The sequence below is a fragment of the Trichosurus vulpecula genome, chromosome 8, assembly GCF_011100635.1.
Source record: "Trichosurus vulpecula isolate mTriVul1 chromosome 8, mTriVul1.pri, whole genome shotgun sequence".
Lineage (NCBI taxonomy): Eukaryota > Metazoa > Chordata > Mammalia > Diprotodontia > Phalangeridae > Trichosurus > Trichosurus vulpecula.
In genome coordinates this window covers 149254837-149266688 of record NC_050580.1, presented here as the reverse complement: position 1 = coordinate 149266688, position 11852 = coordinate 149254837, and the positions used below count along the sequence as shown (strand labels likewise).

At 49.0% G+C, this 11852-nt stretch overlaps 1 protein-coding gene across 1 annotated transcript in view; it reads right to left on the bottom strand.

The window, feature by feature from the left end:
- Positions 1-340: 340 nt before the first annotated feature.
- ZNF609 (zinc finger protein 609) overlaps positions 341-11852 on the bottom strand; it is a 218343-nt gene continuing 206831 nt past the window's right edge. Inside the window, exons 5-10 of the mRNA XM_036734557.1 lie at positions 8510-10853; positions 7018-7384; positions 5647-5822; positions 5120-5336; positions 4462-4540; positions 341-3873 (exon numbers count right to left, since the gene is read on the bottom strand). Of these exons, the coding sequence (XP_036590452.1) occupies positions 4467-4540; positions 5120-5336; positions 5647-5822; positions 7018-7384; positions 8510-10853 (3178 nt within the window). The 3' untranslated portion in view covers positions 341-3873; positions 4462-4466. The remainder of the gene's footprint in view (positions 3874-4461; positions 4541-5119; positions 5337-5646; positions 5823-7017; positions 7385-8509; positions 10854-11852) is intronic.

Below are 11852 nucleotides of genomic sequence, written 5' to 3'. Positions count from 1 at the left end.
AAGGTAGGAGAAATTTTTGGGGTAGGAAAAGGTGAACATCTGTACTGACCCCCCCAAGCTTTGGAGGGTACCTGACACAGCCTGTCACGAACCATAAGAGGAGGCTATGAACGTGAATCAAAATGGGAGAAGAGGGGTAAGGATCCAAATGTAGGAGTGTGTGTGTGATGAAACAGGTTGGGGAACGCTAATAGCTAAGTGCAGCTCTGTGGCACACACTTGGGAGAAATAACCAGCAGCCCTCACAGGTTTGTGATTGTCTCTTAAAAAGATTTATTTCTCTTCTTGCCTGAATGTACAAAGGCAAAAAGAGTACAGTTTGTATATATATATATATATATTTATATATATATAAAAAACAAGGAACTTGGTAATGTACACTTTACAGAAGGGAAGAATCAGGAAGACTGAAATCAAACCCAACAGAGCAGCTCCAATGGAACAAGCTATAAACAGCAACACTGCCCCTCCTTGCCAGGCCCAGCCTGTTCCCAATGGGCTGAACACCATGGCAAGGAGCTGGGCTGGGGAGAGGAGTTGAATAAAGGGGCCTGGGGGGCGGAGGGAGGGGTTCATCCTGGGACAGCCCTCTGGCTATGGGCTAAACAGAAGTTCTTGGGTTTCCCCAGTACCACCACAAAGAGCAAAGTAGGGCCCATTTATTGTGGGGCCTGCTAATTGCCTGGTCAAAGTCTCTTGAGAGGCTTCAGAGTAGCTCCTGGATTGGGGGTTGGAGAAGGCCGAGCAGCAGCTGACATGGAGAATTCCCTTCTCAAAGCCTGTAATTAACAGGCTCTATTCCCTCTGTGAACTCCCCACTGACCTTCCTTACCCTGTCTAGGGAGTGGGAGAAGGGGCTCAGACCAATCACTCTGCATTCTCACACTCCCCTTTGTATGTTACTTTTATCTTGGTGTCATTAACTAGGTGCTTTGCAGATTGGGAACATAAGAATAAGGAGAGAGAAACAGACTAACCCTCAAATCACAGCCCTATTCACTTCAAGCGGGAATTCAGTGCTGCTCTCAGCTTGATGGGACTTGACAGGGACAGGTCCCAGGCCTTGTCAAAACCTCCCCTTTCCCCCTTTCTTCACAGCTTCTCAAAGCCTTCTTTCAATGGGGAGTGCCAACAAGCAGTATCTTTGCAGTCCTGTGCAAAGATAACTTGGTTTGCTCTGGCGTGGACTCTTGGCTTCCCCCTCTGCCCCCAAGGGAATCTTACTATAGTCTCTCAAACGCCAACAATGTTATGGTTCCCTCAATGGTCCCAATTGTGCCTGGAAGTCCTGAGGCCTGAGGTAGGAGTGCAAATCCTCCACTTAACATTTCTTCAACTCCATCTCCTCCAAGTTAGCAGCCTCATACCTGCTACCACAGTGTGATTGGCAGGATAGGGAGAGAAGCTTGGGCCTGGCAAAGGGCCGGAGTCTGGGAATGGGAAGAAGCATGTTGCCTGCTTTTGCTGCCATCTTTTCTTTTGAGCCCTTCCTCCCTGATACTGGGGGAAGGTCTTCGATATAGGGATCAAAGAGCCAAACATTAGTTTAATAATAAAGAAAATAAAGAGAAAAAGCTGTTCCCTTCTGAAGAACCCCGAGCCCATCCCACTGATCCACCAGCTACCTCATCTCTATGTTACAGAGTGAGACAGATGGAGCAAGAGTTTGGGGCCATGCCCGCCCAATGGGAAATAAAACTACCCCAAACAATTTCCAAACAATTCCTCTTTACAGTATGTACAGAGCACGCCGCAGGCCGGCGCCACAGATACAAAACACACAACAATATTTAAAAACAAACAGGAACAGTGAGATGGGCCACTGGCTCAGCCCCACAGCAGCCTGGGAAGTTACAATGCAGACTAGGCCCCAGAATGAGCTCTTGAGTGGTAGCTGGTCTCAGGGGAGGGGATCTGGACCCAAGTCCAGCAGCCTCCTTGAAGGGAAGTCACTGCTCCAAGCACAGCCTATTGGGAGCAGTATAAAGTAGGGAGAATAATTAAGGGGAGAGGGTAACTGCTTGGTGGCCTGCGATGAGGTCTGAAAATAGCAGCTTTGCAGAGGAAGGAGGCTTCGTACCCAACTAGGGCAAAGGGAGAGGCATGGATCCCCGAAGAGGAAAGCCCTGTAGGCTGATTGCCCCATATTTTCTACCTCCAGGGATCCCCACAATTCTTAGAAAACAATCTCAGCTGGGTATTGTGCTTGCCCCAATAACCCTGCTACCCTAGGAGTCAGAGCCAGGTTCCTATTCCCAGCTGCTTCCTTCTGGCATTCAGGTCACAAAAAGCTTTCCTCTACCCAGCCTGGCCTGGCCTCTCTCCCAGAGGCCCAAGGGGAAAGGGGAGGGAAGAAATACCCCAAACAAGTTCCTTCAAAGAACCTAGGGGTTGAACTCAGAGGCTGATCTCTGGAAGCAACATCCTTAGAGGTCCTTAGAGCACAGCTACCCTGCCCCCTGTGGTCCACATCTTCCAGAGGCGAGGCAGCAAGCTCAGTGCTGGCTGGAGTTCCCCATCAAAAGGGGAAGGGGAGGGAGAATGAATCTCTGATCTTTGAAACCTGTTTTCTTAAGGGCTTAACGTCCAACAAACCTCCCCCAGCCAACAACCCCTATAAAATAGACGTGTATTACATATAAACACGGCTTATATTGGCACACATGGAGGTTAGAGAGTTATATAAAATCAAGTACACATGTACAGAAAGGGACAAGGGTTGCACATGTGCATTGCCCTAAATGAGGAGGACACAGAGATGGCTGACTGTGGACAGTGTCTCCAAGATCTTCTGGGTACTCCAGGGGCTGTCTCCCTAGCGCTACCCTAAGAAGAAAAGGCAGGTTTCAGAGTTTCTAGCCCCTGAAGGACCCCAGGTTTCCCATATCAGAAGTAGGTGGTATTTTTCTCTGCCTGAGAGTTGGGCACTAGGAGGGAAAGAAGAGGTAAAGGTGGGACCCCCTGAAGAGAGGAACAGAAGGCGAGGTAAGAACAAAGAAAAAGCTAAGGAGTTAGGTGGAAAAAAGGAAAAGGAATTAGGAGACAAACAGCAGGACCTTGAAAGGGAGGAAGAAACAGGGAAGAAGGCTTCATTTTATAGGCCCTGTTGATACTCATAGTTCCCAGCTCTCCCAGGGGGATCCAGTAGGTGGGCTCTGTGCTGGTGCTGGGGTAAAGGGTATAGAAACCTCAAAATATAGAAGCCTCCCTCTTGGGTCCTCTGGGTGGGGACATGGGTGTTCCTGTATGGGTTAGGCTCTGAGCACAGGCACACACATATGTGCATAGGGAAGGGGGAGAAGGGATCTTCATTTCTGATGACTTTGTTTTCACAATCACAGAGAAAACAGCCCTAAAATTTCTTTCCTGAGATTCTAATTCCTCTGCTTGCTTCCAGCCCCTGGAGCCCCAGCTTCTGGGGAGATGAAGGTTCTGGTGGTGGTAGAGATGGGGGTGTGATTGCCGCACTTTCTTCAGACCCCACCTGGTGTCCCGGGTGCATCCCCTGAGGATGACCATGATGGGGTCTCTTGGTTGGAGGGGGGCTCAGGAAATGGAGCAGTGACTTCCCTGGGCCTGAAGCAATGCCCCCAGATTACAACCGATGCCTTTACCCCTGCTGTGACCACAACAGTCATTGTGATCAAGAGAATAAATACTTTTGCTAAGTACCAGCTCTCCAGCTCCTAAAGAGGAGTGAGGGACGGGGAGTCCAGGGGTCTGGTGGAGGGGAGATTGCCAAGGATCTGCCTCCAGTCTCTGTGAGAATGGCCAACAGGATGATCAACACCATTCAACTGATGTCTAATGGCACCTCCAGCACCTCCTCGGGTCACCGGCCTCGGAGCCCACATTATCCCAGAGCTTCAGGTCCTGTCAGAGGAGACATGGATGTTCAGCAGCTGACAAGCCACAAGGTGGCGTCCCAGGAAAAAAATAAACAGTTGGGAAGATGCTCTGTGTTGGAATCAGGTTTCCTGAGGTGACTCCAGGAACAGGGGAAAGGACTGAAGGCTTCTGTCCTAAGGTTTCTCCCATCAGTCAGAGAAATTATTCTTAAGTTTCAGAAGACATATGTGGAAGGGACCTTAGAGATCATTAAATCCCTCAATTTGCAGATGAGTAAAATAACCCAGAAAACCTGACTTATCTAGGGTCACACAGATATTAAACTGCAAAGCTAGGATTTGAACCCAGACCGTTTGACTCCAAATCCAGTAGGTTTTTCCACTACACACACAAACTTCTCAGAGCTGCTTTTCCCAGGAGCAAATGGCTTGGCCAAGGCTTAATTATGTGAAAGACACTGCTATCATACTATAACGAGCTTTCCTACTCTCTTGAGATTGTAAAGGAATCTTAATAAATGAATCGAGTTCACTTTCTAGCCAGGGGCCCTCCCCAAGAGTTTCTAGAGACCCAAACATGTCTTACTGTTCCCCATCTATATGAAGTACCTACCATTCTCACCTCCGGGGGGGTGGGTACAGTGAGGGAGCTGAGCCTTGCTGGCTGGCCACAATGGCTGTAGAAGAAAGACCTGGAGGAGAAGGAGAGGGTGTTACAGACCAATCTTCCTGAGGACCTGTAACTGCCTCCCCTTCCCCTCTTGGAGGGATCACAAGATTTGGTTTTTCCAAATCTTGTGTTCTACAAAAGGAACACTCTCTTTCACTAGGTTTGGTGGTTGATGGAAGCCAGGATGACCAATTATTTTTTCCCAGTCCTGGGGAACCAACTCCTTTATCTTGTCTAAACTTAAAGGGCCTACATTTTGGGAGTCAGGACCTAACCTAAGAGCTTCAGGGCAGAAGGAAATATTCCCATTTATCTTTGTCATGGAATGCCAGAGCTAGATGGGACCTCAGACATCACCTGATCCAGTTTCCTCCTTTTACACGTGGGGTAACAGCTTGAAAGATTAAGTGACTTACATAACGTCACACACAACCAGAACAGAACCCATGTCGATAAGCATCCTCCTTGATTGAGGAGGGTTCCAGGGCTCTACGGGAAGTTTAGAGGTCCAGGGAAGGTGCACTGCTGGCAGGTACTTCCAATGGTCAGTGGTTTTAGAAGTGCATGTAAAAATGTAGGTAGGGAGGAGGCCAGGGCTCACCTGCTGCATAGGGCAGGTTATACTGTGCAGGGAGGAGTGAGTACCCTAAGTGGTGGTGGTGGTGGTGTGTGGACATTAGGCGTTGAGAGGGAGAGGTGCGAGGCCGGTCTACACTCCTCTCACTCCCACTGGCTCCCCCGACGCTGCTACAGCCTCCGCCACTCCCTACCACCCCGCAGCCTCCTCGGTCTCGCTCTTGAGAAGCCTTCTCACTTATCTGGAAGGGAAAGCAAACAACAAAGACTCAAAATGAGACAGACACACAGACACACACAGCTGTGGGAAAGGCAGGGGATACCAAAGCCACTCAGGCCTTTCCACTGAGTTTGATCAGGGAGGAATCCAGGGAGTGAGGGAGAAGCTTGGGGGCTACACTTAAACCCTGAAGTTTCAGAGAGGCTCAGTACAAGAGGTGGCGTCTCTGGTGCGACCAACATCAAACCAACCACGTTAAATCGTAGCCCAAGTTGCCTTTCCTCTGCGGGACTGGGTGTATGTGGCTCTGCCAATGCCATCAAAACTCTTACCGTGGGAGACTTGCTCTTGTAGTGGCTGGCATGCTGCTGCAAGATGTCCAGGGCCTTGGACTCTGAGCTGGACTTACAGCTCACACTGGGGCTGGCTCTTGCCTTGTCGGCATCTTCACCCCCTGAGACTTTGCTACCATATGGGGAGAAGGAGTAGCTGGAGGGCAAATAGGAACCTAGGACAGGAGAGACAGCCATGAGGCAGGGGGAACCTTTGATGAGGTTGGGTCCCTGGGCACCAGCTGCTCTGGATTTGACTCAAATGATACTCCTATGGCTAAGACTGCTGGGTTGTCCTCATTGGCTGGTAGGACCCCCTTGGAAGGGAGGTACAATTCCCTGGAGTTCCTCAATCAAACTAGCTTAGCTAAAACTTCAACTCCCCTGGGAGGAATAATGCTGACACAATTCTAAGAGGCAAGGGATACTGGCCCCAAAGTGATATTCATTTGCTTTCCTCCAGGCAACTTCTCCATATCTAGTTTGGCCCCACGGACCCAACCCAAGAATTCTTGGGAGAGGGTTAGGGGTTGAAAAAGTAAGAAAGAAAAGGATTATATTGTATCTGTTTAAAAACCTGGCTATTTCTAAGTGTACCTTGAAACGTCTTAACCATGAATGACTTTGTATGGCTATGATAGGTGGTGAGAGAGGGCTATAGTAGCTAAGACATTTCTTGGAGGGTTCAGTAGCATTTCACTTGACAAGGGCTTGGAACACCGGAAACCAGTAGGCAATGAGTCATCTGTAAGTCAAGTCAACAAGCACTAACAAAGGATTTACTTTCTACCTAGTGTACTTCCTATCAATTAGCATAGGGAGGTTCTGTACGTGGGCTCCCCAAATTTGGAGCTGGCTGACTGGACTGAAATGCCACCTCATTCTCTGCTTTTCCTGAACGTCTGTAGTACTCACTGCTTATACTGCGTAGGTTCACCCTTAATTTCTTATGTTGAGCTGTACCTTGGGGCCTGAGATTATCTTTTACTTCTTTTGAAGAGCCCCAAGTGCCCAGCACACTGTATGGGCTAAAAATAAGTACCTCCTGAATCAAAATGCAAATCTCTGCATGTTTTTGAGGGGAAGTGGTCACGACAGAGGTTTTTCTCTTCAGTCATCAATGGGCATAAACAAATGCCAATTAGGTAACTGAGGCAAGGGAAGAGGGATGGTGAGTAGTTCCTACAGGTGGTAATCAGGACAATCTGGCTGCAGAACACTGGCAACCCATTCCGGGTAGGAGGCTGACAGATGGCACACGGAGGCACCTTACAGGAAGACACCTTTATGAACAAGATATTACATAAGGACTAGTCAGGTAAACCAATTTTAAATCTGTACTTCTATTTCCCTGATGCGTTGGTGCCATACCTGGGTAGTTCTGCATCATGACGGCAGGCATGCCTCGGTAGCTGGGATGGTTTGGGTCATAGGATTGGCTGTAGGAATAGCCGTGCATATAGGGAATATAAGACTGATGCTGGGTGAGAGGGGAGGACACAGGCACATGGACGCTGGGCCGGGGCTCCTTGGCCCCAAGACGGGACTCTTCAGAGGGGGGCAGTTTACAATCGCCACTTGTGCTCTCTTTCCCATCCTCCTTGGGGACAGAGTCTTTACTCCGACTTCTTTCCTCCTTCAACTTTCGGTCCCGCTCCTCCTTCCACCGCTCATCTTCTGACTTGATATCTGAGTACTTGGCAGGATAAACATATGTCCACATTCGAGGTTCCGTCTCCTGTAACAACCAGGGGTTAGGGGTTGGATGGAGTTAGGGAGAAAGAAACCTGATTCAGGCCCAGGTCTGAGTGGAGACACAAGGACAGATCAGGAACCAGATTGTGGGGAGCAAGGCTATGTTGGCCTTTATCGTTCTTCCCTTACAACCTAACCCAGACACCCTTACTCCATTCTTATGCAAGAGACAAAGATAAAGGAAAAGAAACAAAGGTAAAAAGCAAGAATAAGAAGAGATCACATCAATAGGGCAAATAAGGAAAAGGAAACAATTTAGGAAAATATCTTCTAAAAATAGGGATGCCCCTTTAATAGGTATTCTGATCCTTCTGTCACAGAGAAGAAAGGTATGAGTGTATAAGTCAGGAAAGAGAGGTAGAGCAGTGAACACAAAAGTGGAGAAAAAAGTTACTCATCTGTTAGTCCAGGGGATGGAAGATATTCTTTTCTAACTCAAGGGCAAGGTAAATTCTTAGTCCCAACTATGTTTCCTAAATCCTTCTGTCAGCAGTGGATAGAGAATGGAAGAATTCTCACCACTGCATTTCACAGAAGCAGGGAGGCCCAAATCACAAGAATAAAGAATTTTCATACACATGATGACAGTTCAGTACAGCTAAAAGAACATTAGACTAGTAGTCAGGAGACCTGGCACCAAACTGCTATATGACTTTGGACATATCACTTAACTGTTAGAGAACCACAGAATTTTGGAGAATGATGGGATCTCAGAGATGACCAAGTCCAGTCCCCTCAATGTATAGATGAAGAAACAAACTTAAGGTTCAGATAAGGAAAGTGACTTAACTCAAGGTTCCATAGTTAAGCTAGCAGCAAAACCAAGGCCAATGCTCTTTCCACTCTCCCATTCTGCCTCTATTGAATAAAAATCAAGAGTTCTTGCCTTAGATACCTCCCCAGAAGACTCAAGAGAGGGGATGTGACAGTGTTTCCAAGTATGGAGCACTACACAAAAGTCAGTCAGTCTACAGGTCTCATCACCCTCTTAGAGATGCCATCTTTGTGCAATTCTTGCGTGAGAGCAAAATGAATACAGGGACAGGAGTGGGTATGGAGGGGAAGGATGGACAGGCTGCCAAATAAGAAAAGACTTCCAGCGAGTTACCTGTCGGTACCAGAGCACCGGATCCACGTCCGTCTGCCGGCCACACTCAGTGGCTGCTTTGGAGTCTGAGGCCTCCTTGCCCAGGTGGCTGGCCTCACTCAGTTTCACCTTGAGTCCCTCAGCAGCCTGGCTGGGGAGTTTGGAGGAGTCCTCCAGCTTGGGGATGATGACCGACTTGGCAGGATCAGCCCCTGGCTCTTTGGCCTTACTAGGCCCCGACTTCACAAGGTCCGTCAAGCTTGGGGCCTTGGTGAGTGTCGGTGGAACTGATGGCTTCTGTTTCCACTCCTCCTTGAGAGCGGCCTCACGCTCCTTCAGGCTCAGCTCCACCTTCTTTTCCAGGCCCCGCTGCTGCTGCTGCTCCAAGCTCTGGCGCTTCTGCTGTTCTTCATACTGCTGGCGGTAAGCTGTGTTGGTGCTGAGAAGGTGGGTATGATAGCTCTGGTCACTGTAGCCATAGGGGGGAACATAGGCGTACTGGTTATAATACAATGACTGCATGTACATGTTAGGGCGCTGCTGAATGACAGAAGGTTGCTGACTTGAACTGCTTAGCTCTGGTTTCTTATCCTCACAACCCTCGTTCTTTACTTTTGACTCAGTGTTCTCAGGTTCCTCATCCTTCTTCACCTTCAATGACTGGCTCTCAACTCCAGTCTGACTGGTGGGGTTCAGAGTCCCTGGACTGGACTGTGGGTAGCCTGGAGAGTAGTAGGTCTCAAAGCCCTGATAATAGGGAGAGTCTTTGCTCTGGGGCTGAGGGGGGAAAAGTGTTTTCTTAGCCCCTTCTTTGACTAACTGGTCGGGGTCTTTTGATTTGACACTGTCCACCTTGCCTTCCCCATCCTCTCCAGCATCTGATATGTCAGAGTATGCAGGACTGTTGTTCTTAACGGAACCAGCTTCTGCTCCATTCTGAGTGACCACATGCAGGGGAGTCATGGGCTGGGCAGGAGTTGTGCTATCCAACCGACTGCTGCTACCAATGGAGGGACTGGGGGCGTTATCTGTAAAGCTGTAGATCTTGTCTGCCTCAGCTTTGATGCTGGCCAGCCGACTCTGGTGGGGGTCTGACGAGCCATTAAGGAGCCCCTCACTTTTGGTCCGATCATCACTGGATGACTCCCTGAATGGGCTCTTGCCTTCTTCGGCTCGGCAAACCTTTCCAGGAGTCAAGGGGTTTTCAAGTTCCTTCATCTCCTTCTTCTTTTTTTCTTTCTTCTTCTTGTCCTTGGCTGGGGTCAGGGCAGGGTTGACAGTGAAAGGCTCTCCCATCACAGTAGGCTTAGGTTGAATGGGTTTAAGCTGTGGACTGTTGGGCATGGCCTGGACGACTGTAGTAGTCAAACCAGAGGAAGAACCTGGGCTGGCTGCTGTGAAGGTAGCAGTCTGGAAGGTGTAGATCTGCTGAGGGGGAATGGCAGGGGCAATGGGCCGGGCTGACTTTAAGTTCTTGGAAGGAATCTTCTCAGGTTTTGAACTAGAAGGTTTTTTAGATTTGTCTTTGTCCAAACATCTCTTCTCCAATGAATCAAAGCCATCATTGCTTGTCTCATCCACTACTGAGGGACCATCCTCAGAGCCATCATTGGACAGAGCCCCTGGGTCTGTGTCCCCTTCCCCGCCCAGTTTCTTCTTACAGAGGCCCTTTGTGCTGAATTTGCTTGAAGGAGAGGGGCTATGGGGTTCTACAAGTCGGACTTTTGGGGTGGCTGAGCGGGCAGGGGATAGGGAGCCTTTCTGGGAGACAGAGGCACCATTACAGCTTCCAAGGTCTGTGTGTAGGGAGGGTTCCTCCCCATATTCACTGTCTCCATCAGCTTCTGGCTTGCTGTCATCGTCTGTGTGTGCGTGGGCCTGGTGGTACTTTAGTCCATTGATGTGCTTATATTTCTTGTTGCAGTTTGGGTGGGGGCAGTCAATGAGGACTGGGGAGGGGCAATTTCTATCTAAAATGGCAGGCTCCACCTTGACCCCAGGAAGAGGCCCAGTGGCTGAGCCCATGGAATTGGTTCGGACTCGCTTGCTCCCTTTGGAGTCCTCGGAGCTAGAGTTCAGCTCCATGTCGGAGAGGGGTTTATTTTTTCGCTTGTTGGCAGAGGAAGGGCTGGCCTTGACGTCCTCGGTGGTCGTGCTTGGGGGAGGGCGGTGCTCCGAGGAATTCTGGCTGCCCCGGCGGCCTTTGCTATTAGCCCCTGCCCGCGTCTTGCTGCTGTTGCTGGTCCCCTTGCTGTCAGAAGCCGCGGTTGTCTCATTTACAGGTGTGTTGCTGTTGGGACGCATGCGCTTACCTCTGCCTCGGCCATTGCGCATCTCCAGGTCGCTGGTGGGGGAGTCACAGAACCTAAGTAGTAGCAGTAATAAAATAGTAATAATAACAGAAATAATAACTAGCATTCAGACAGCACCTGCTACGTGCCAGGCCCTGGGCTAAAGGGCAGCCTACACACGTGATCTCACGTGACCTTCACCCCTGAGGAGTGTTATCCCCATTTTATAGTTGAGGAAACTGAAGTAAACAGAGCTTAAGTGATTTGCCCAAGGCCACACAGCTAGGAAATGGGAACCCAGATGTGAGCTTCCTGACTGCAGGCCCAGAGGTCTAGCCACTACACCACAGAGCTGACTAACTAAGAAGCAAACAGCTGTTGTTAGGAACAGAAAGCCAGCGTAGGAGAGCTCTGGCTCCTGGCTGGGCGACAGCTGACCATAACTAAGGGGCAGCACAGAAAGTGAAAAGAACAAAAGCCTTCCCACCTTCCTCTCAAAGGAAGTCTTTCACCCTTATTACAGAACAACGGCTCGGAGCACTGTTGTTCTTAAATCTGTGGCATCTGCAGAGCTTAGTAATCAATTATTCCCCAATCAGCATATATAAAGTCATGGAATTTTACCGGCTAACTAGGACTACAATGTCATCATTAACACTAGCAATTATGTAGCACCTACTACGTGCCACACACTGTGCTATGCCTTTACAACTATCTCAGTATTAGGATCCCCATTTTTCAGCAAACTGAGGCAAGCTGGGTTAAGTGATTTGCTCAAGGAAAAATAGTAGGTGTCTGAGGCAAGATGTGAACTCAGGCCTGCCTAATTCTAGGCACGGTGCTTTTATACACGGCACCACCTTAGCAGCCTCTACATTCCTCAAAGTACCATACTATGAAGTGTCCAAGAAAGCTCTGAACAAGGAGGTGGAGTTCATGTATTTAGAAATTTCTACCCAGGATGGACCCCTCTTTGACTCACCAACCCCAAAATAGTTCTTCAAGATACTATGAATATTGTCTGTGACACGAACTAAGTAAGGTGGGGCTTAACGTTTGATTTGAAGGGTATT